Consider the following 24,190-nt stretch of genomic DNA (forward strand, 5'->3'; position numbering starts at 1 on the left):
AAAGGTTGTGAAAGAAGACTATCAGGAAGTATCATGATTTTATTTATTTATTTTGTCAAGCATGCATTTGATAATATATGTAAGTATGAACATGATTGTTAATACATGAAGTAGATACGAATAAAAGGAAACATTAAGACAGGGACGGTAGGCACATTGGTGCGCTTATGCACGCCCTTTACAGACCTCTTAGGAATGGGGTGAGGTCAACAGTAGACAGACTGAGGTTAAAGTGTTTGGGGTTAGTGGAAGAAACCACAGAGTCAGGTAGAGTATTCCAGGCATTGGCCCCTATGTTGCTGAAGTCGTATTTCCTGCAATTGAGTTTTGTGTGGTTTACTCTGAGTTTGTATCTATTGTGTGCTCGTGTATTGTTTAGGTTGAAGCTGAAGTAGTCACTGACGGATAGGACATTGTAATGGATAATTTTATGTACTACGCTTAGGTCAGACCAAAGGTGGCCTGGTTCTAAGATATCTAAGCCTTAAATTTCAAGTTTGGAGGCATAGGGTATTCTGTTGTGATTTTTTTTTATTTTTTTTTATTTTGAGATATCTCAAAAGAAAAGAAAAAAGTATGCACTGTTGCCAAGAAAGTTGCATGGTTGTACTCACAAGGTCATCAGGAGCCAACATTAATGTAAGCATGCTTTTAACTCTTTTTTTTTAACATTTATCTGTCTTTGTGCAAGAAAAGGAATCACAAACCATTTCTCTGTACATCGCCTCAGCCTCTCTGAAATGAGGCAAAATAAAGTGAGAGGTGGGAGCGCTCTGGACATCTAAATCCATTCAGTCATTGTTTATGTCTATGTATTTAGTTGCTGTTTAGCTCTTAATGCTGTTCCATCCTTTTTATATCCTTAAAAATAATAGCTATTATAAGAAAGCTAAAATAAATTAAGAAAGATGGTCATGCTTCTCTGTTCTCACCACAATCCATCAATATTTATTTGTAGGTTAACTTCAGAATTTTTGATGGCCAACATATGTCAACCATGAAGAATATTGTGAATATAATACCTAACAAGGTGCTCAACAGCTGCTAACTCTTTATTTGCTATGCCAATTCTGTCTTATGAGATTTAGAATGTTTTTGAAGTTTAGATTATGATCTTTTTAAAATTCACAAACAATAAAGCTCTCAATTTAGTTCACTTGTATTACTTTAAAGAGGGCATAATCATAAATACATTATCATATGGGGGGAACAGTATTTATATTTCTGTTTGCCCTAATCTAATTAGTTAATAAATACCCTATATCTATTTGGGATACTTTTTTCAAAACCATAAGTTTCCAATGGCCAAATAGCAAAAGCACAGCTCAAACAGTTCAAACTGAACACCTAACATACCTGTATGGTTAAGATCCTTTACAGCAATTACCTCAGCCATTAACTTGTTTATGGGAAGAGAAATTCTGGTTTTCTTCAGCTCTTACTTGAAACACCTAACACAAAAAGCATGACCAAATAGATCTACAAGCTAGATCCCTTCTGACTAGTGAAAACAACCTCTGTTATTTACCTTCCCCACATAAATATGCCTTAGGGAAGCCACTGTGGCTTCTTCTTCTTTTCTCAGTACCAGAATGGAAAATATCAGCAGTAAACCACCTCCCAGCCTCACTTGCTTCTTATCGCCCACAGTAACAACAGCTTGGCTTGCCTTCATTTTCACTCTAGAGAGCAGTAGGTAAAAGTTGATATTTTCAATTTCACCTAAACCCTCTTCCTTGATCTCGGGATCTTTTCCTTTCCAAGATTTCTGTCCATTCAGGAATATATGCACGTCGCTGCTTGTGTGGGGCCAATGCATGAATATACTACCTGAATGTGGCTATAGTATTTAAATATAGTTGCTTTTTTATTACTGTGTTTTTTTTTTACTTTGCTTGCCACAAGTTATTATAGCCAGTTTGTGAAAATGAAAAATAAAGTATTTTGTATTCCTTTCTCTTTCCATTGATAACCTTCCTAAAATTCCAGCTTTAACTAGCCATGGTCCCCCACCACCACCACCTGCCTTTTTCTTGTTTCGCTGCTATATAGAATCTCTACCTTAGTTTTATATCAGTATAAATATATGGATTAAACTCTGGTTTTGTTGTAATTAAAACTTGTTTGCCAAATTAATTACTATGAACAATACTTTTCTGCAAATTAAGGATGATGAGAGCAGCACCTGCAGTAAATAGGAAAAAAATCTAAATTCAGGACAAATGAGTTTAGACTCCTCCATATTCTAACAGAATCAAAGTTCACCAAGTAATCAGTCAGACTAAGGTAAATGAAAGGTCTTTCTCCCTGAATTATCAGAATACAGACCATGAATGGCAAAGGCATCACAGCTTAATATGATACATTCCAGAAGGGCTTTCAAGAGACCTTTTTTTAAGATAATGATAAAATGGGCATATGGTTATTTCCTTTTGAGGTAAATGGAAGAAAACAAAACTGCAATAAGAACAAACTATCAAATAAAAGGAAGAAGCAATTGCTTTAAAATTACATATCTTTCTCCCATTAGTCCCTTTGAGATTAGCAGTATTATGCAAAGTGCAGAAAAGAACTTAAAATATATGAGATAAGAAAGAGGAAACATAGCTAAATCTGGTTAACATAAACATCATTCACTATACAGTATACAATGACTCCATATCTTTCTGTCCTAGCAAAGTATCTTTGCTCCCACACATCCATACACCTCTCCAAACATTGTTTTGTACTCTTCAAAATTCCTTCCTCTCTTTTTCTTAAGGATCATATCAACTCCCACATATATAATAAAGGATCAAGTATCATGCAACTCAGGATAATTTAACTCCCATATATCAACTGTATATAATTTCCCCTTCTTTTACACAATTCTTCCTGTCTTTTTTACATGGACTCCCACCTACAAAAGGCTATGTGACTCTTTGTCCATCCCTCAAGCTGACACAAAAATAAACTGGCATGAATGTGGTACTTACTGGTGTCCTGATCTGCCTGAGAAAGCTGAGCATTTAATAATGCACATTCCCCATGATTTCTTCAGCTGCTTTGGGCACTCCTGTCTCTTTATGGCCCTGCTTCAAAATCCTTGATTGATCCCTCCCTTCATATAGGGAGCCTTATTTACTTTTTTAAAAAAAACCTATTTTGCCCCACCTCATTAAGTTCACAATCCACAATACTCAATGGCACAGATGTCAAAACGTAGCAACTTTAAGACTGGTGGACTTCCACTCCCAGAATTTTGCCATGTTTGGAAACCTCTGCTCAATGGTTGCATACCCCACAAAGTCCCTTCTTTTGTGATGGTGGCCATATAAATTTGACAAATAAACAAAAAAAATGCAAATTTGGAAAGTACAGTACGGTTTTTAAAATTGGTCTGCAGTGCAAAGTGTATCTCTGTGTGTTTTAATCTTATTTCAGTTAAGAAAGAACCACACACTGTATCCTTCTTAATTAATTAACCAAAGGAACAGCTTGCCTCCTGGAGTTGTAGGTGCTCCATTGTTGGAGGTTTTCAAGAAAATATTGGACAATCATTTGTCTGGGATAATATAAGGACTCCTGTCTTGAGCAGGGGATTGAACTAAAAGACCTTTGAGGTCCCTTCCAGTCTTATGCTTCTATGTCCTATGTTCTAACTGCATCAAAGCATGACTTTCTCAGTCTTCTTCTTCTTCTTCTTCTTCTTCTTCTTCTTCTTCTTCTTCTTCTTCTTCTTCTTCTTCTTCTTCTTCTTCTTCTTCTTCTTCTTCTTCTTCTTCTTCTTCTTCCTCCTCCTCCTCTTCCTCCTCCTCTTCTCCTCCTCCTCCTTCTTCTCCTCCACCTATTCAACCATTCTTTCAACTTGATCTTCAATCATTTTATTCAAACAATCTCAACAGACTACTTTTGTACTGGCAATTTCTTTTTGGATTTAATCCTCAGTCATTCATCATAAATTCATCCCTGGCCCTTTTACTTTGGATTTACCACATATGCTGCTAAAGTACTGCATTTCTACTACATTTAACTTACTTTTATGTTCCTTTTGCAGTTCCTCTGCTGCACTCAACTTTCTTTTAAATTTCTCCTGAAATACTCAATGTTCATTTTCTTTACTTCTTTTGACAAATGTTTATTCCTTGCAGCACACCACATATTAAGCTAAGCTTAGGGTTAGGGTTAGGGTTAGGTTCCACTATATATCATTCTTATCAGTGATCAACCTTCAACCCTACATTCTCACAAGACATCCGCTTATTCAAATCTATTCACCACACTTGCTTTCTCTATACAAAATGCATGTTTTCTCACCATCATTCCTTTCTCAATAACTGCTGAAAAGCAAATATCTGGATTGTATAGTTCCAACCAGCATAAGATGTAATACCTCTCAAATTGTGATTTGTTAGTCACTTCTTGTATCCTTCCAATCAAAGTTCTACCAAGCAACTTCTTAGGCACTCTTAACAAAGTAATCCTCTGTAAGGTTTTTTTTTAAATTTTATTTTGTTATTTATCCTTTTTTGTTGGGAACAACAACTATATTCCCTCAAACATTTCATACAGATGAAACTTTTAAGCTATTCAGTAAGTAAACCACATTCACATTTGAATATTATAACCTTAATAATTTCCTAATATTTATATTAGGAAATATATCTTCATAATTTTGGGGCACTAACATTGATAGTATTAAATTCAATCCTACCCTTTAAGATAGCTCTCTCCATACAATAGAGTATCTCCCTTATTTTAAGCACATTCATAGCTCTGTTTTAGACTTCCACTTCATCATTTCAGCAAGCATGCTTTTTCATACTTTCCCTTAGTATAGTTCCACACACTTTTATTGCACTGAAATTTAATAGTAGCTATTATATTCTCTTTCCTTATGTCCACTTTCTGTTTATTCCATTGTAGAGATTAATCTGTGTTGTAAACCTTTTGCATGCAGGACTCATGCTTTCTCACCCTGCACTCATGGCACTTTTAGTCTTATTTCTTTCACTTCTTTCATTTTTTTTTAATACTAATACCAATTAATGACCTGACCAACATCCAGAACCTCTGAATGTTTAGAGAGCATGAACAGATAGGTGAGAATGAGATGAGAGACTACAGGAAACGTGACAGAACCACTTGGGCACCCAACAGAAAATAAGCATAGTGACTGTATGGCAAGTATATGGTTAAAAAGGGGTCTGTTTGAAACAAATGGTTTAAGCATAAGTCTATTCATGCACATACATGAAAAAGGAATTATTTCAATGGTAGTTTTGATTTAATTGCTTATGATGAAAGACAGAGAGAATTGGTGAAAGACACATGGGTGGTAAATGCTTTAACTGTACTATAAATTGAAGAACTTTCTATCATGCACAACTATATTACTGTAATTATTTAATCCCCCCAAATGGTAATCCAAGGTTACCTTTCAGAGAATCACTTTCAGCTCTCATTATGTCGATTAATGAATTCTCCAGTGAATGCATGTCAAAAGTTCTTGTACGATCCTACAAATAAACACAAAGAACAGTTTAGAGCATTTTTCAATGTACTAATCACTTCTAAATATAAGAAATTGAAGCAGAAATTAACTAGAAAGTTATTAATGGCTTAGTAAATGTCTAAAAATGCCACATATTGCAAAATTTGCTAAAACTATACATATACCTGAACAATCCTTCAGAACTCTGGCCCATCTCCATGTCAAAAATTATTCAAAGTACCTTACACAATTTCAATGAAGTAAAATATAATTTCAAAACATAATAGCTTGCATGTTTCAAGTAATTATTATTCATATATTACAAGAAACTCATCAGCTTACAATTTAGTCTGCCAGCAATAAAGCCAAATCAAGTGAAATAAAAAGTGACCCTATATTGGAATATTAAACATTGCTTCTGTTGACATGAACCTTGCTTACCCTCATTTGGTATCTATTCAAAAGAAACTCATTCTATTGAGAAATAGATACAAAATCACATTACAATTGTTTTCTATGATTCTTTTGAGCAACACTTCCTTGGCTGAATCATACAATTTTAGATGCCAAGTGACAACTTATACCAGAAGATATAATTCTTATGTTTCAATAAAGATGGTTCTGTAGTCAACAAACAGAATTCATAAATAGCTATTCTGAGGATTTTCTGCTCTATTATATAGCTGTAATGCAAATGCAGATAGAAAGTGCTGTATACTAAATGTATTCAGTTTGATTCTCTACAATTTAATTGAAAGGCATGGACTTCAAACTTAAGTGAAAATAATTTTATAAAGAATTATAGTGAACACAATTATTAATATAGGAATATATAATTAAAATTCATTCCCAAGCCCTAATAACATCAATAGAATAGTAAAATATGTCAAGGTAAAAATCATTAAAAGGTCAAAACATTTTTAAATATTACAACAAATAATCTGTGGATAGTAAGTAAAAAAATGTCCCTTAATATCCAATGAATTATTTCTGAAATAAATACTAATCCTGTAAAATAGCACTACAGGACATTTACTACATATTTTATAATTAGGTGATGTATTATACAATACCCTATAAATTGTAACTATCAATAATTTCAGGATATTGCACAAAAATGCTATTTCTTAGAAATATTGGTATTACAAATTGCCTGGTATTTCAGGTAACATGATTACTCTGCATTTAGGATAGTAATAATTTACATAAATATTTCACTGGAATGACTAATTTATCACCATATTTTCTCTGTAAATCTGGAACATGTATATCCAATAATTCTCTTATCCAATTCTCCAAAGTCCCACTTTAACTTAAGCTTACACAATTCAGTCTAGCCTACAACTGTGTAAAACTCAAATTAATGCAGAATTAAGATGGCTTTGATCCAGTCAAATATCTAATTGTAATTTATTTCTCACTTGAGAATAGGAAGAAAACTTCTGAAGGAAAAATGGAACATAAATTAATATTACACTCTTAATTAATATTAAGCTCTTGTATTGATCCACTTTTTGATTTCTAGCTTTACCTTGTTCACTATATTTATTAATGCATAGCACTATTAATAAAAACTAGCTCAAAGTAGTAGTTAAGACATCAGGCTAGAAACTAGGAAGTTTCTAGTTCTAATCCTGCCTTAGGTCCAATGCCACCTAGGTAACCTTGGGCCAGTTGTTTCTCTCCACCTTAGGAAGAAGGTAATGGCAAAACATTTCTGAAAAACCTTGCCAAATAAACTGCAGTAACTTGTCCAAGTAGTCTCCATGAACTGGACATGAATAAATGGAAAGAATAAGAAGTCCCTCAGAAAGAATACACTGCTTAAAGCACCTCTGAAACAGAAGTCTATGGACTTTCAAAAATCAAAATAAACTTTGCTCTATCACATTTGAGTACTATGTGTCAGCTTCACAATTATAGAATTTCTTTTGAAGATTTCAACTCATGTAATATCTATGCATATTACAGTTCTGTAAAATGGTACCAACATGGACATGAACAAAATGTGATTTTTATTTACTCATCTAGTTCAGTCTGGTAACTCTTCTATACCTAAGACATCAAAATTAAGTTGCAGATACCACTTTGTATTTCAAGTTCAAAGCCAGCTCATCTTCCATATTCATTTCCAAAGAATGAAGAGTGGCAGCTCAAATTTAACTCTACAACAATCTTGTATGTTCTTTGAAAACTGAAATATGGAAATGAATTTACTATATATACTAAATAATTATCTTCATTTCAGTATTACAGTTAATTGAAAAACTATGTATGTTTAACATCTACAATGAGAAAGGAAACAGAAAAGTAAAATAAAAAGCTAAAGTTGAAGCAAAGCTTTTCTATCATCAAACTTTATTAGTAGGTTTAAAGTTGAAATATCATTTTAAATAAAGCATTTTAAATACTCTAAAGAGAGTGTATTAACAAGTTAATTTCATATAGGGATGAAATTCCAGTACTGAAAAAGAAATCAATAAGTGGAAAATAAGTAAAAGTTCATTTATTTCTCTTAGCAAAATTGATAGGACTGGATTGTGATGAGTATGTTCCAGTTTAAAAAGTGTTAGTTCAAGGTTGAATCCCTCCTCCAAAACTTATAAAATAGTTCTGCTAGAAATACAATGTGATAAACCTAATGTAACGTGTTTTTTAATGGGTGGTTATTTTTATTAAGAACTCAGCTTATTCTTGCTAAGATATCATGCACTGTTGAAGAACTCATATTAATCTACTATGGCATCAGAACTCCATGCTACTGTGCAGCAGTGCAAGGATGCCAATTCTCTTCAGTCTTACAGCACTTTCTAGTCACTGCTTTGTCCTTTTGTAGAAAAACATAATAAAAATCTCACATACAAGTTTTAAAAAATCAGTTTAATTTTGGATGAACCAGAACATTAAGGAAAAGCTGGAAATTTTTTTGAGTTAGTCATTCAGTCAGCATAATTACTGAGAGCCTGGCATCAAGTCAGTGCAGTATCAGATTTTTCCCCTCGATATATCTTGTGACAATGTCTGTGAAAGCCATGAATAAATGTACCAAGAATGACTCCACAGTAATTCAACACATCTAAAGACATAAAAAAGCAGGTACCACACAGACCATTTTTTTACATATTCTTAAAATATACATTTTCTTAGGCATCAAGAGGCTTGCTAACAACTGATAATTGTGAAAAATATAGGTAATTTTGACCAGACAGACTGGCTTAACTGGCATTCTTAGAAGCTGAGAAGGTAGAGTTGCATTAGTTCACACTAGCAGATTTCATCCTTACTCCATTTTTTATTTAAAAACAGATGAATATATTCCCATTACTTATCTTTTGATCTCTGCATGTCAAAAGCTTTTATTCTACCATCTTCTCTGAAGGAAACATATAGTCTACTTTCTGTTGTTAATACAGGGAAGCTGAAATAGCCCCCATTAATGACACAATTCTGCAATAATTTCTATATCCTGAATTTTCCATGAATATTTTAGCAGGTTTTTCCATTTAGCCCATATCCTGAAATTAAAACTTGGAAATTTTTATTATACTAAACAGCCATAAAATAATTGCGAAATAAAATATCTTACATAAAAGAAAAAATATATTATACGGTATAGATAATAAGGTATCCACTATCTTGATATTCTAAAAGCTTACAAGCAAAGGATTAGTCTAAATATAGGTAATCCTCAACTTACAACCACAATTGAGTCCGAAATTTATGTTGTTAAGTGAGAAATTTGTTAAGTTAGTTTTGCTCCATTTTACTTTTCTTGCCAAATTTGTTAAGTGAAAGTGAATTTGTTATTGTTAATTGAATCTGCTTTCCCAATTGACTTTGCCTGTCAAAAGGTTGCAAAAAGCAATCATATGACTCCTGGATACTGCAACTGTCATAAATGTGAGTCAGTTGTCAAGCATCTGAATGTAAATCAGATGGCCATGGGGATGCTACAACGGCTTAAGGGTGAAAAATCATTATATGTCACTTTTTTAGTGAGGTTTTAACTTTGAACGGTCACTAAATAAACTGTTGTAAATTGAGGACTAACTGTATTTCTGTAGCAGTTCATCACACTGTAAATTTAGATGTCCATGTAATAAAGATGTATCAATGATCCTAATCCAACTGCCATTCAAGATTTCATACACAGTATCATGCATCTGTCAATGAATACTTCAGCTTCAACCATAACAACACAAGAGCACACAATAGATACAAACTCAAGGTTAACCGCACCAAACTTGATTGCAGGAAATACGACTTCAGCAACAGAGTGGTCAATGTCTGGAATACTCTACCCGACTCTGTAGTTTCTTCCCCAAACCCCAAAAACTTTAACCTTAGACTGTCTACTATTGACCTCACCCCTTTCCTGAGAGGTCTGTAGGAGGCGTGCATAAGCGCACCAACGTGCCTACCGTCCCTGTCTTATTGTTTATTTTTATTTTTCTTATATGTACCCATTTCATGTATTCATAACTATGTATATACTTATACCTATTATCTTGTAAGCAATTGACAAATCAAATAAATAAATAAATAAAAAATAAGTATCGCAGAAAAGGTACGGGGATAGAAACAAATGAACAAATGAGAAAATGCTCCTGAAATATAAGAATCAAATTTAGGTGGTCAATTCTTCTAATTTTATTGCTTTGTGGTCTAAGCAAAATACAGAGCTATAAAAATGACCAACTAAATACCACTGGTACACACTGGAAATGCAGATAAAGAATAAAGGAATTAGACCAACATCTATATAAAAATAGGTCTACTTTTTAGATAATGTGGTCTCTTGCTTATAGCATATCATTTTCATAAAACTGGGTATCCTCAAATAGCATTTGGTTAGCTTAGTACATTACAGCATGCAGTAAAAACAGGTATAAAAATTTATTTTTTCTACTTTATTCCCTGCCTTAACATTTAAAAAGGGAACTTGTTTTTTTTTTCCAATAAGAGAAGACCAAAACCACTATTTCATTCAGAGGACTCCTAATTCTGTTCATGTTAGTTCACATCTAAATTTCAAAAAATATTATGTAGTTCTGGATGAGATCTTGGAAGAGAAACAAAACTGTCTTGATGGCTCAGAGATTTAACTCAACATGAATTAGCTGCAAATGTTAAGTTCATTCTGGCATGATATGGTACAAAAGGGCTATCCTACACTATTTCAGAATGTATGGTTTGGCTCTCACATCTTTTTATTGAAAAGCACGAAATGGCCTCACACAAAGTTTTCAGTTCTCCAAAAGCTGAAAGAAGCTGTTTTAATCTTCTATGTTATAAGGTGCTAGTTGTCTGATGTGGATATCCCAAAAGAGGAAAACAAATCCACTGCCTGTCAGTTATGAAGAATGTTTGCATATTTGTTCATAAGCTTCTCCGTAAAATTTGCAGCAGTGGGCTTTCTCTAAAAATACATATGTACAAATCCCTTTTGACATGCAGTAAATTATATCTTTTGCCAACTAACTCACCCCCCCCACTCCCAAAATCCCATGAGGCACGACAAGCTGAACAGACACTTCCATGGCCACACATTACCTCCATGAGTAAATCAATCCTTATATAACAATTGTGACCAGCTAGATTTACCACAGCATGGTATAACAGTTTTTAAAGAGTTTTTTAAAGAACTTGTACACAAGATCCTGAACTGTGAACTCTACAAAGAACACACAAATAATTGCGCTAATAACAGCTTGACTAATCAAGGTAACAGTTCTAATTTAGTACATTATTCCCTTGAAGATAGAAGAGTGTCAGCATATAAGGAAATTCAGTAACAGTTGTTTCTTAAAAAGGTATCAGTATTTTATACTATTTTCTTCATTTAACCAGAGCACAAAAAGCATACGACTTTAATTAAACCTTACAACTTTGTGGGAAAGTTTGGTAAAAAGGGAGCCAAATGGTACTAATAAACATTGTTTTATCTAAAGCAAAAAATGTCAATGAATATTCTTTATTACCATAATATACTGTTAGAAGAAAAATTAAATTGTTGGCTTTTTTGCTTAAAAGTTATTTTAAAATAATTCAGATATATGGAGGGAAATAAAACATAGCCGGCTGCAATTTGTTTTACATTCTTGCTTTAACCATAATGTACCGATTTAAATAAAGATTTTACATTCATTGTGATATTCAAAATGGGAAACCAGCAGTTTGAAATCATAGTTCCAATTATATCTATAATCCCTCTGAAAAATTAAATGAAAATGATCTCTGTGTACACCACATTTACTACAATCCTACAGTAGTAAATCCTGTAGTAAATTGAACTTACTACAAATGAACAGTCATATGTGTTTTTGAAAGCCAATGTAAATACAGATTGAAATCCCAAATTCTTTTTTCAGAAGTAGCCAAATCTCTTTATTTAATAATATCCTGCCCCCAAGTTCAAGAAAAGATGGGAGACAGGAGGGGGACTCTTTGATTACCACCCAATCATGTCCTATAAATGTTTAAAAGAATAGCAAAGACATTGGTACACAAGGCAGATAGTATAGACTCCTGCAATGCATGTACTAGTCCCATCTTCTGCTGTAGAAGTATATCATGAATTAACTAAGAATATTATCGGATTATACAGTTGGAAAAACTTCGCCACAATGCAAGAGGAAAAAGAATACAAAATTAGGACATCACCCATTAATGTAACCTTTTGCACCACAATACCACAATGAGTTCCCATCTTTGTGGTATAACTCCTACCTAAGTAAAGCATGCATACAGTTTAAAACATCAAGATATGAGTCAGTTTGTGTTGTTATCATCTGAACAGTAACTGATGAAAGTTCCAATGTTTGCCAAGGTGAGGCAATCTCATCTGGAACGCACCAACAAACATAAAAATTAAAAAAAACATGTTTGGGTGTGCCAAATTTGTTTGTAACAAAGGCCTCAGTTTTTAATTAGGTGCTTTTAAAGTGAGAAATCTTTGAAGATGAAGGACTCAGTAACATAACTAATGATGATATGATTTATCTGGGCCTCTCTTTATTCAGCAGGCATATAGCCACCCACTATATATTATTCACTCTATCACATGATATTTAGTATAAAGTCCCCTTTGAGTCAAGCTCAACTGCTGATGAATTAATAGGCAGATGCATGTAGTTTTCATGGTTGATCACCACCTTCTTCTAGGATTTTTTTTTAAATTTCCCAATCCAACCTGTGGCCCAAGGAGTTTTTAGTGATCTCCCATTCAAGTACTCACTAGATCCAAACCTGCATTTGATTAATAGAACATAGATAGATTCATACACACCTCGCCCTCCTCCACTCCACATTCCCAGTCCTAATTTCAACTTTCATAACTCATAATCAGCCAACATTCATGATGAACAAATTGGGGAAAATTGCTAATTTCTCCAAATTAATAAAGGTGGAAAAATATGTATGGTGTATATATTCTTGGAAAATAAGATATTACTCTTAATGATCCATTTCCTTTTTCAACTGTTGTCCTTGATTAGAACATAACATAATCAGGCTAAACATGCTTCAGATTCAAAGGAAATAATGTACCTAGGAGGGTAGTCACATAATCCTGGGAAAAAATGCAGCTGTTTTAAGGAGCTGTTGACAGATACTAAGTAATCACCTCCAAATGCCCCCCAAAACACCCTTTTGCCTTCAATACTGTACTGTAAACACTAAGTTTCTATCTAAATATCTTGGTCTTCAGCAATATCAGTAATGAAAGCATTTGGCTAACCTTGGCTGGGCTTATAACTAAACAGGGTTTGGCCTCGTTAATACTTGGAGGAATACCAGGGGTGAAAGCTAGACCAAAAAAAATCCAGAAGAAATATTTGGCAAATTTCTTTTGTTTTATTAAGAAAACAAAATGGACATGTCCATAAAATCACCAGGGCTTGGTTGATTTGAGAGAACCTTCAATTATCACCAAATGGCCACCAGCCTTTTATCATTTTGAGGTTTAACCATTTGCTTTTGTCCTATCTCAACTGGTCAACAGAGAAGACTGATACACAACTACAGTTTCTTTTTTTAGGAAGGCAACCCTAGCATTAGAACTTGCACAAACATATGTAATTGGAGACCAAACAGTAAACTAAACACCATATTTAAAAGAAAGGGTGTATCTTTATATGCATTTTCATTTTTTTACCTTTACAAGGGGGAAAATGAAAACATACTGAAAGCGGTTCTAAGTCTACAGGTTGTTAACTTTACGTTTCCCCATGGGAGATGATACGGTGGGAATAGCAGCCTAAAAATGCTTGCTTGGAGTGCATCAAAATTGCCTCAGATGCTTTCTCAGTCATACATTATGATCACCCTAGCCATACTTCTTTCTTTCTTAAGCAATTCCCAGAACAACATGACTATAAATAAAAGGTTCTGATGTACATTCCAGATTGTGGTTATGTAAAAAAAAAGGGTGGAGAAAAATAGGACAAGCATGTATTGCCTTATATGAAGAACAGCCACTGTGAACCTAACAATACAAAATGCCAGGCTGGAGCTACAGGTTCATACAATCATGATTCAACTTTAACAACATCTGTCAGATGTACAGGCATGCTTTCTTTAAAACACTGAATCCAATTTCAATCTTCTTGTGCTATGAGTAAAACAAATACCGTCAAAGGCAGGCCAAAGATCAGATAAACATTTAAAAACAGTCTCACTACTTTTAATCCAGAACATCCCATTATTATTATTATTATTATTATTATTATTATTATTATTATTATTATTATTATTATTATTAAGCTAATGTAGAAGAAAATTTAAAGAAAATAGAACAAAGTCTGCTGTTCTTAGTCTGCTTGTCTTCATAGCAATCAACCATTCCTTATAAATTATTTTTCTAGTTTATCAGTCTCATAATTTTGCATATGAAATAGTAACTCCATTTTGTCTTGCTTTGAACACATATTTAAGACAAATAAAAACAGATTTAGCAAAAGATATATATATATAATTACTGGGTGTATCAGAATTATTATAAATTTTTCAAGCAATTTGTTGGAACCAAGAATATACCACTAACCTAATTAAAATCTTGCTTGCTATCAAGAAGCAAGTTAGGTTCACAAAACCTTGTTTGTTTCAATAAAGCTTATAGATGAAAAAAAAAGCATTAGTATTTTTTTTTCCTGGAAACAGTTCTTTAACAGCTAAATGTGGGAGAATACTCAGTATGCAGCAGTTGCATGTTTCAACTTAATAAATTCCTTCAGGGCAAGTGAAATAAGCATACAGCTATTTATTTTAGAAACTGGACTTCTGCCTAGCAGCAAGGATAGGTCTTCCTGTTTCAACCTTAACTGTCTTTAGTACAGAACAGTGTCCCTGTTCTACAAGGAAGTACACTAGCAAGACAGACATGTTTGCATACGTGAAAGCCTATTTGAAATTTAACTGCTAATCAATAGGTCTCTGCATTCTGTTAGGAGTGCAGTGAAAAATAAAGCTGATGAATGTTCTTTTTAAAACAGGATATGTTTTACAGTGATACTGATATATTTTCTTCCAAATTGCACCAGCATAATGAAGTATAGATTTACATTGTGCAAAATATGTGGGTTTCTTCTTCACTGCATTATCAGCAGAAATTGGTATCCCTGTTTAAAGGGAAAGGTAAAGATAGCAAAATGTTTTTCCACTGCGAAGGAAATTTTTTAAGTAAATAGTATTTTTGTTTGTATCTATATTTTCCCCTCAGCCCAGATTTAATCGATATTCTTAGAGCACTTTGCAAAAAGCATTAATGCATCGATACCATGTACTGTATAATACTTTGAGAATTTTAAGCAACTTGTATTCTAAAATATAAAAAGAACAGAAACAAAACATCAATGTTTCAATAATAAGCAATCTTTCCTCTGGCACTCCCAGTTCAAAATGTTTGAACCTGTCACATTAGATATAGTACATGCGCGCGCTTGCATCTTAAAAGAGGACTGGCTCTTTAAATCAAAGAGAATATGAACCACGTGCACAATTCCATACTTCTGTGGTTGTGTTCCTGGTTGGGAGCTGCACTGCAGTTTTTACTCCCTCTGCATGCAGTTAGTTTTCTCATGCTAAAGTATTAAAGGGAAAAGGTGACATAGGGACACAAACAAAGCTCACATTATACTGTATCCTTTTTCCTGTCAGGGAACGCAAACTGGACAATTCAAATTGCCATACTTGTCTTTAAGAGCTGCCACTTTGGCAAACAAGCAAGAAAAACCAACAAGCATTGTGTAATTGCTGTTTACCCTTTATCTGTGCACTAGGGGGCAACTGCTACTGACTAGCGCTGCTGCAGCTACCATCGCTTCCCTCATTATTAATGTAGCATTAAATCTATGGATATCATTGAACATCTTCTCAGCGGCAAATATTTTGCTGATTTTAAAACTTCAAGGAGCTGAGAGTGCCAATAAATACAATAAATATACAGCCCATTCTATTTTCTTCCTAACAACCCAGTAAAAGATCCCTCATGCAGCATTGCAACAACTTCCCAACTGGGAAAAATAAGGGCAACAACCATTATTAAAGGCAAAACTGGTTTCTAGCCTCACACCAATATCCATTGTCAACTGTCTGATCTTCTATATCGTCATAACAAAACTAAGGCGCTGGATGAATAGAATATTTTATTTTGCCTTCCATTACATCAGGCCTAAGGACTTACAGTACAAGCTTCTGGTCTGAATTTTGTAAAAATGCATCTTAGCATCAAATGACAATGCTTTTTTAAAACAATCATCCCAATTTGTGCATGGTACAACATACTAAGTATTTGCATGAAAACCAGGCGATGCTCTTTAAAAAGAAAGCCAGGTCAGAAAAGGCCTTTTTGCATCAGTTAATCTCTGAAGGATATTCATGCCTGTATTTCCGGTGGCACCAAGATAAGGCCAGCTCCTCTACTAGGGGAGTCTGTGATTATTACATTTGCATAAACATTGCAGAATTTACTGAATTTTCATTTACTGAAGAAAAGGCAACCTGTCTATATATGGAAGCTATTTGTGTCTGTGTGGAACAAATAATTTTGGTCCAAATTAATGGCGCTGTATTTGTTACTTCTAGCAAGATACCACATAGCAGCAATACTAAACATAGCTGAAAGCAGGTCTTCTAATTAAGTGTATTAGAGGCAGAATTGAATTGTCGATATTCCAAGAGCTTAATCCATGTAAATCTTTGTAAACATATTTTTGCACGCACTTTCATTCGAAATAGTTATCTTGCACAATCATTTGAAGAAAAAAAAGAGAACCATTTCATGTGAAAAAGGAGGAAGAAAAAAAAAGCACTATCTGCTTCATGCTGCAAAAAGTAAATGCCAAAGATGACTGGAGAATTTTCTAGATCTGCAATACTCAGCTGTTCTTTGAAGTCCTGCACTTGCCTCCTCAGCACTGAGCACAGGCATTTCAAATTAAAATGTACTTCATTAAAATATGTTCCTTTTGCTAGATACAAAGAGGCAGGATTTGGTCTCGATATGACCAATTTGTTCTTCAGGGAAAAACTGATCACAATATATTGCCACAGATATATATAAGATTGGAATAATAATCCAAAGAATAAAAAAGAACGTAATAATATTCCAGTATTCCAGGACAAAACATTCCACTTGCATCATGCCTAGGTCCGAGGCCTTAATTTATGAAGAGAAAGACAATGCTTTATCCCACAGTGTAGTTTCTTTATATAATCACAATCTGCAAAATGAACTACTAAAACAATGAACCAAATCTTGCTGCAGTGAGGCTCAACCATTACTCCTGTACTTCAGCTGATTCATAGCATTAGTGGTTTTATGAATCCTCATATTGCTTCCTGATTTATTATTTCATGATTTCTATTTCAGGTGCATGAACTAAAAAGAAAATACAAGATGCGTCCTCTGGGTAATCTAACCCAATTATAAAATAGTTTTCTATATTTAACAAAAGTATGGCTTTTGCCTATCTACCAGTTTTCCAATTACAACAAAACTAGGTCACAGCAGTCTGATTATATATACCATGTTGAGAAATAAATATTTTACAATTTTATTTTTTCATCAATATTTTTAAGGTTTTGTTATCTCAGTAAAACATTACAGAATATTCAAACTTAACCACAGCTAATAATGAAACACAATATATTGTCAAGGTTTTTACTGCATTGTTTAATGGCAATTTCTAGTGGTAATTGCTTGTAAGTGGAGAAATAGCTACTACTGAAATTCTCAGCCTATTTCTTTATAGCAAATGGCTACCCTCCAATAAAAAAAGCTGTCTGAAATAGTCCATATCTATTTTTAGTAATGACTTATAATCTACTACTAAAATATATTGCCCTTCCTAGCAGAGACCAGCTCAACGTTTTAAGATTGTTATTTGAGCTGCATTTAAAAACCTAGATATTCCAAACTGAATCAAAATAAAAATTAATCTGCTGTAGATGTATTTTCTACGGTTTTAGGAACCAGTAATAATTAATTGCACAGAATTCTATTATATTTAAAAAGCAGTTTCAACAGTTCTTGTACTTTAGAATTTTATTCAGTTATAAGGATGACTCCAATTATTGCTCTTGTAGTTGTATTGATCAGATAATACTGATTTGACAGCAAGCTTACTAGATAATAGATTTCCTATTTTGTTTTAGGTATTTCTCCAACAAACACTATACAGAGCATCCACGAGCCACCATGGCATGAAATGTCACAGGATGAACTACACATTTAGGTTCATTTTTAAAATCAATTTTATAATTGTGCATTTTTAATATTTGAAGCAATGCAAAAAAAAGATAAAACATTACAATGTGCACAGTCTTTCCTACATCTCTTTACACAGTATTCTGTCTAATATTGATAAAATGATCTCACCTGAAAGGGAAAGATATTGTCAGCTCTGTTCAAACTGTCTTCCATCCAAGATTTTGGAGCAAAAACGGAACTGGGTCGTGCATACTTCTGCAACTGGATATGATTATTTGGAAAATTCTTCTTCAGGGGTGAGATGGAATTCAGGGGTGTTATTCCTCCATTCAGTCCCCTGCGGTGATCTCGCCCTTGGGACCCACCCCACCCACCACATCCACCACCAGGACTCCATGAGGAAGATGGTGTAGGTGATGGGCTTTGGTAGCTGCTCCATGGAGAGGGTGGTTTGTTAAGATTATTAGCAAGATGAGGCAGTTGATTAAAAGCAGCATTTCTATGTGTAAATGGAGGTGGATGAGGGCTTGCAGGAGACCTCCTCTGTTGTTGATGCTGATTGTGATGATGTTGAAAATGGGGGTGATGAGGGTGGTGCTGAGAGAGGGGTCCAATCTGAGGGGAAAAACTACCCCCAAAACCAGGACTGACATGATGTGGAAAATTCTGAAACAGCAGAGCACCATTATTTGCTGAAGCAGGAGGTACCCCTCCCTGGTGGAAGAAACTCGCATCTTCATTTATTATTGTAGAAGACGAAGGAGCTATAGCTGCTGCTGACCAGTTACTGAAACCAGTCAGAGAAGATGCAGTAGATGTCAGGGGCTGGCTTGAAGTACCTAGCCCTGTAGCCTCTTGATAATCAAATCCTGTTAACACTGGCGATTCTATTCTTATTTTTTCCTTCCCATTGCCATTTTCAGAAGAATTATCCCCCTGGCTTTCTTCAGATTTAGCTTTCTCAGAATCAGGCAGCATGCCTGCTTCCTGACTTTGACTAGGGGAAAGCTGCTGTTTTTCTAGGGAGTCTTGTTTTTCCTGTTGTTGACTTTTAGATTTTTCTGACCCCAGAATCTCATCCTGAATATTATGGGCAGCTGGAGCAGGAAAGAGCCAAGCTGACCCAGCACTACTGCCATTGGCAGCTGTGTTATTTATAAAAGCAGCAGGGTTGGGGGCTGCATTTTGATGGTGATGTGGAGGCTGCAGATGTGGATGAAATCTGACTGGAAAAGCTGACTTATTCCCGGTGTTGTTCTGCACTAACACGCCAAACCCGTAATCCCCCATTTATTTTATTTAGAATCTGAATTCCTCCTGGAAAGAGAAAAAAAATCTTTAAATGGTTTTCTTCTACTAAAGCAACAGAATAGAAAATATCTTTTTATGACAAACTTTCTTCCTACCCACTTGAGATATCTGATTTGGATATTTTTCCTGGATTTTTGTAAGTGAGATCACTTAAAATATTGACATGGGTCAATTTGTGTTCACTTCCTTCTAATAGCCAGAAGGAATGGAAAGTAAATCTTTGGTTAACAAAATAAGAGCTTTCCTTTTTTAAAAAGGAAATACACAAGAATGAAGTGGGGATGAAAGAAAGTTCCAGGGAATTTTTTTTAAAAAAAGATATATATAGATATATATAGATATAATATATATTAACTTTCTTGTCTTACCAACTGCCTCAACCTGCTCACGTACACATTAATGAAAAAAAGATACCATGACATCTGGTACTCCTCACTCCTTCACAGCTCCAAAAATATATTTAAATCTGGAATCATTTAATAAATTCTATATAATCTAATATATATCTGTGTTCTACTCTAACAGTCTTTGCTGTGGAAAATGTAAAGATTTTAGCTCAGGATTTCTTTAGGGAAGCAAATTCTAGAAGAGAAACTTCCCTCCCCCACAACCTGTGCTGCTACTGCCTTTGCCTGTAGGACTATGAATAATATGACTTATGCGGATGCCCTTCTGACAAGGCCTTTCTATCTCAAGAGGGAGGGGTGTGAGGATTTGTTCCTTTTTCTGATCTCTAAATATTGGCATTCAGTGAGTGCTGGGTGTATGTGTACAGACTGAGTTGAGCAGGCGAAGGGTGGATTCTTGCTGCTGCTGGCTGGCTGGCTGGCTGGGTGGGTTCCTGCTTTTTGAAGCTCGCCTTCTATTACGATCCGATATTTACGTGTCCTTCAGATGAATCCTGGCTGCCTGCAGAGGAAAATTTTCACCTCAGAAAATCAGCAGTCAAGTGTCTGGAGGGGGATGGAGGAAAAATACCCAGACAGCATAAGTTAAGACATTTAAAAAAAAAAAAAAGCCATCACCAGAATAATTTATTGGGCAAAAAAAACGAGAGAAGGGGCTTGGGCTCAAATCCATATACAGAGAATATCTAAGGAAAGGGAGGGGAAAGCTTCCTTCTGATGAGATTTCTTCGAGGGGAAGAGAAGGAAATATAGGTCTGATGCCGCCCTTGCTCTCACTCGCTCGCTCGCTCTCAAGAGGTAGGAGCTGGCACCAAAATGGGGATTTCACCATTCACCACCCGCGCAGAGAGGGGAGGACTTTACCTCTGGAGGGGAGCAGTCTCCGCCGGGGAGGGGACGACGCTGGCGGGGAGCCGGACTCCTCTCTCCCCCATGGGAGCCGGTTTCTCAAGGGAGGAGGGTCACGAGGATCACTTAGTGGCGAAAGCGCAGGGAAGGGCCGAATCAAGGCTGGCTCTTATGGTGGTGGAGGTGGTGGTGGAGGAGGAGGAAGGAGGAGAAGGGTGAGGAAAAGAGGGAAGCGTTGGTGGCGGCGATAGCGGTTCCCAGGGGTCCTGCCTTTCCTCCCACTGCTGATCCTCGGGGGCTGCGACTGCTTCTCCGCCTCGGCTCCTCCCGGCGTCGTTCTTTGCCCCTCATGTAAAACAATCGTCGATCGGGAGGGTGGAGGGAGGCTCCTATTAAATCGCGGAGACGCTGGGCTATTCTGTCAAATACGCCGGTGCGTCAGCCCAGCCCGGCCCGGCCGCCTCAGCCACCGCCGCCGTCTCCACAGGACCGAGCCTCCGATCGAAATGACAACCAGCTGGAGAGAGGCAGCGCGACACTTCCGGTTCAAAGAAGCCCCGCCCCTCCTCTCTCTCTTCCCCCTCCCTTCTCTGCATGAGCCACGCCTCTCCTCCCTTCAGTCGCTAGGCCGCCCTTTTCTAGCCAGAAGAGGGACTGCGAGAGTCAGCCTCCCTTTTACATAAGGGTAAATGGGGCGGCGCTGCGTCCGCCATTCTTGCTTCGGGCAGTTTTCTTTTCCCTCAAGAGAAGTTGAGCGGCCATGTTAGGTTAGGTAATGAAGCCACAGCGTCTGTTAAATTTATAGTTTGGTCTAATTTAAGCAACCATTTTTGAGTATGGCAGGCCTGAGCTTTTTATTGGCTAATGGTTTCTGAAAGTCAGTTTATTTGATGGGGTCAGTTTATTTTGAGCATCCTAAGAAGTTTTTGGGTTTATTCAATTTTGTGATCTGGCTTGAAATTATTCTTCAAAAAATTGGCACATGTTTTAAATCCCAACTGTAGATCTTAGACAATGACTTAGAATGAATCCTTGATAAAAAAAAATGTTTAACTGGAATATGACATTTTCCTTTGTGATTTTAGAGACCCTCTAAAAAGAGTCACAGCTCCCCTCAGGAATGTAATATTCATAGCTTGTTGCTTTAACCATTCAGTTTTGTCTGACTGTTGATGACTGTATAGGCACAGCAGTGGCTTCTTGCTTCCTTAAAGTCTGTCTGAGAAGTCATATACCCATTATTTCTAGTTGGTTCCTTTCATCAAACTTCCTCAATCTGATGTTCTCCAGATAAAGTATACCTTGATACCCATTGCTTCTCAATGGTAGGAACTGAAGTGCCAGCAGATTGAGAAGGCTTTCTGGTAGGGAAGACAATATTTTGATTATTGAACCAGACTTAAACAAAAAAAAAAAAAAAGGATGTTGCTTCCTCCATTTTGAAGACTGGTTTGTCACACCAGAATAAGGCTGGCAACCATGGCATTTCCATACTATGAACTAGCCTATTTGTGTGACATCACATATATTTATTGCCTCACCAAAACATGTGTCTGTTAAAGATGCCAAAATGAAGAATTACCACGGCTAATTTAACCATTCTATCAGTATTACTCTCCTCCTCTTTTCAAGCCATTCTCTCGTTATTAATACCTGCAATCATCATACATTCAGAATTAACAACTACATCTCTTGATTGATAATATGAGCTATTATGTAATATAATTACAATGGAGACTACGAAATGGATGCACAAAAAAGAGTGGTAAACCAACCGATACACTGTCTGTAAATTCATGAAGGAGGATGATGTTTTTATGTTTTATATTTTATGTTTTATGTGTTTTTGTTTGTTGTTAAAGTCAATAAAAGTTTTTTCCAAAAAAAAAGAATTAACAACTACATCTGTGAAGTCATTTCCTTTTGTAATGTAGTATTGCTGAATATATGGCTTGAATGTTACATCTGCCGATGTTCATCACTTATTTTCAGCGCAGCTTTTGCAGCATGTTTAGTTTTATCTGGTTACAAAAGTTCTAGACTTTATTATCATTACATATAATTGAGGTCTGGCACCTTTTGTTTGCTTCTGTTTGTACAGGAAGTATTAAGCCTTTTTTTAGGACAAACTGTATATAAATATCCAAGATATGCTGATACATTTAGCTGCATATCCCAAGACAGAAATTAGAAATTTCCTTTATAGGAATTTAACTATCAACAAGCGAAGTGCTGTATTTAATAATATGAACAAAAATAAGAAAGCTTTTGGGAACAGAAGAGCTTTCAGATAAATACCCCAGTGCTTCTAATCAAGAGACACTACAGTTTTTTTCTTACCACCCTTTTGTGGATTTTATGGGAAAACATAGGAGGATTACAAATAGAAGATGACTATGACATTATTACCCATGAAATTTTGTATTGTGATTATACAAAAAAAATCTCACTTAGAAAAATACCTGGTATATTTTTTCCTCTAGGTACATATGTGCAACATGTACATAGATACATGTTGCACATATAAAGCACAAACTATATGGAGAAGATCTTAAGTATAATCCCTATTATAGCAATGAATAAGAAATAATTGAGTTTCTCTACAGTCTTTTTCTCAAAGTAGCCTTTGAGGCAGCATGAACAAGTACTATATGAAGCAGCTTCCTACATAGTTATTTAGGATTCAATACCAAAGGACACATTCCACACACATTCCTTTTCCACACAGTTGAAGTGCCATTTTCCCAATTTTGGCCAATAGGACAAAAAAAAATTACTGGCATGAAATCTGCTGCCCAATTGCTGATCCCTATCCTGCCTCAATTATTTCTGTTCACTTATTGTCAGTCATCTAATTTTCCTCCAAGGTAATAGATGAAAAATCCCTAGCAGATTGACAAACCTTGAAGTTTCCCTTGAATGGTCTTGGAAGAAAATTCTACATTAACTTCAGAATAGCCAAGAGTAATGGTTTACGCCTGTCTTACTTGATGTCTGGGGATGAGAAAAAGGTCATCTTATGCTAGGGAAAAAATAGATTGTCAGGGCATCTTTGTGCTGTGGTTCAGTGAAAAGGGGAAAACCCTTGCATAGGACCAAATGAAAAAAATGACATACCTCAAGGTGGGGACATTTATTAGACTCCTAGATTACTCCCAGAGTTGAATGATGTTATTGACTTAGACTCCACTCAAAAGTCTTTTTCCAAATGTTGCTCCTCAGAATCAGATTACTGTGAACTTTCCTGTGCATTAAAATCTCAGAATTCTCCCTTTCTCCTTTTGCTGATCAGTCTGACTTTGAGACACTGGAGCTTGCAGAGGGGCCTTTTAGCTAGGCCAGAAGAAGCTAAATCAAGAACCTTATACATCAAGCCTATACAGGGAGAAAGTTTCCAGAACTCTGCCATATGTTTTCAGTGAATTGTGAAGATTTAAATAC

At 35.5% G+C, this 24,190-nt stretch overlaps 1 protein-coding gene across 2 annotated transcripts in view; it reads right to left on the minus strand.

Moving 5' to 3' along the window:
• CPEB4 (cytoplasmic polyadenylation element binding protein 4) overlaps window positions 1–21,273 on the minus strand; it is a 59,634-nt gene extending 38,361 nt beyond the window's left edge. Inside the window, exons 1-3 of one of the 2 annotated variants that reach the window (XM_087924509.1) lie at window positions 20,765–21,273; window positions 18,351–20,402; window positions 5,417–5,498 (exon numbers count right to left, since the gene is read on the minus strand). In XM_087924509.1, coding sequence (XP_087780635.1) covers window positions 5,417–5,498; window positions 18,351–19,472 — 1,204 coding nt within the window. In that variant the 5' untranslated portion in view covers window positions 19,473–20,402; window positions 20,765–21,273. The remainder of the gene's footprint in view (window positions 1–5,416; window positions 5,499–18,350; window positions 20,403–20,764) is intronic. The other variant, XM_026696392.2, reaches the window with a different exon arrangement.
• Between the last annotated feature and the right edge of the window lie 2,917 nt (window positions 21,274–24,190).

This window comes from Pseudonaja textilis, chromosome 2 (assembly GCF_049901715.1).
Source record: "Pseudonaja textilis isolate UNSWEBS1 chromosome 2, rPseTex1.2, whole genome shotgun sequence".
Classification (NCBI taxonomy): domain Eukaryota; kingdom Metazoa; phylum Chordata; class Lepidosauria; order Squamata; family Elapidae; genus Pseudonaja; species Pseudonaja textilis.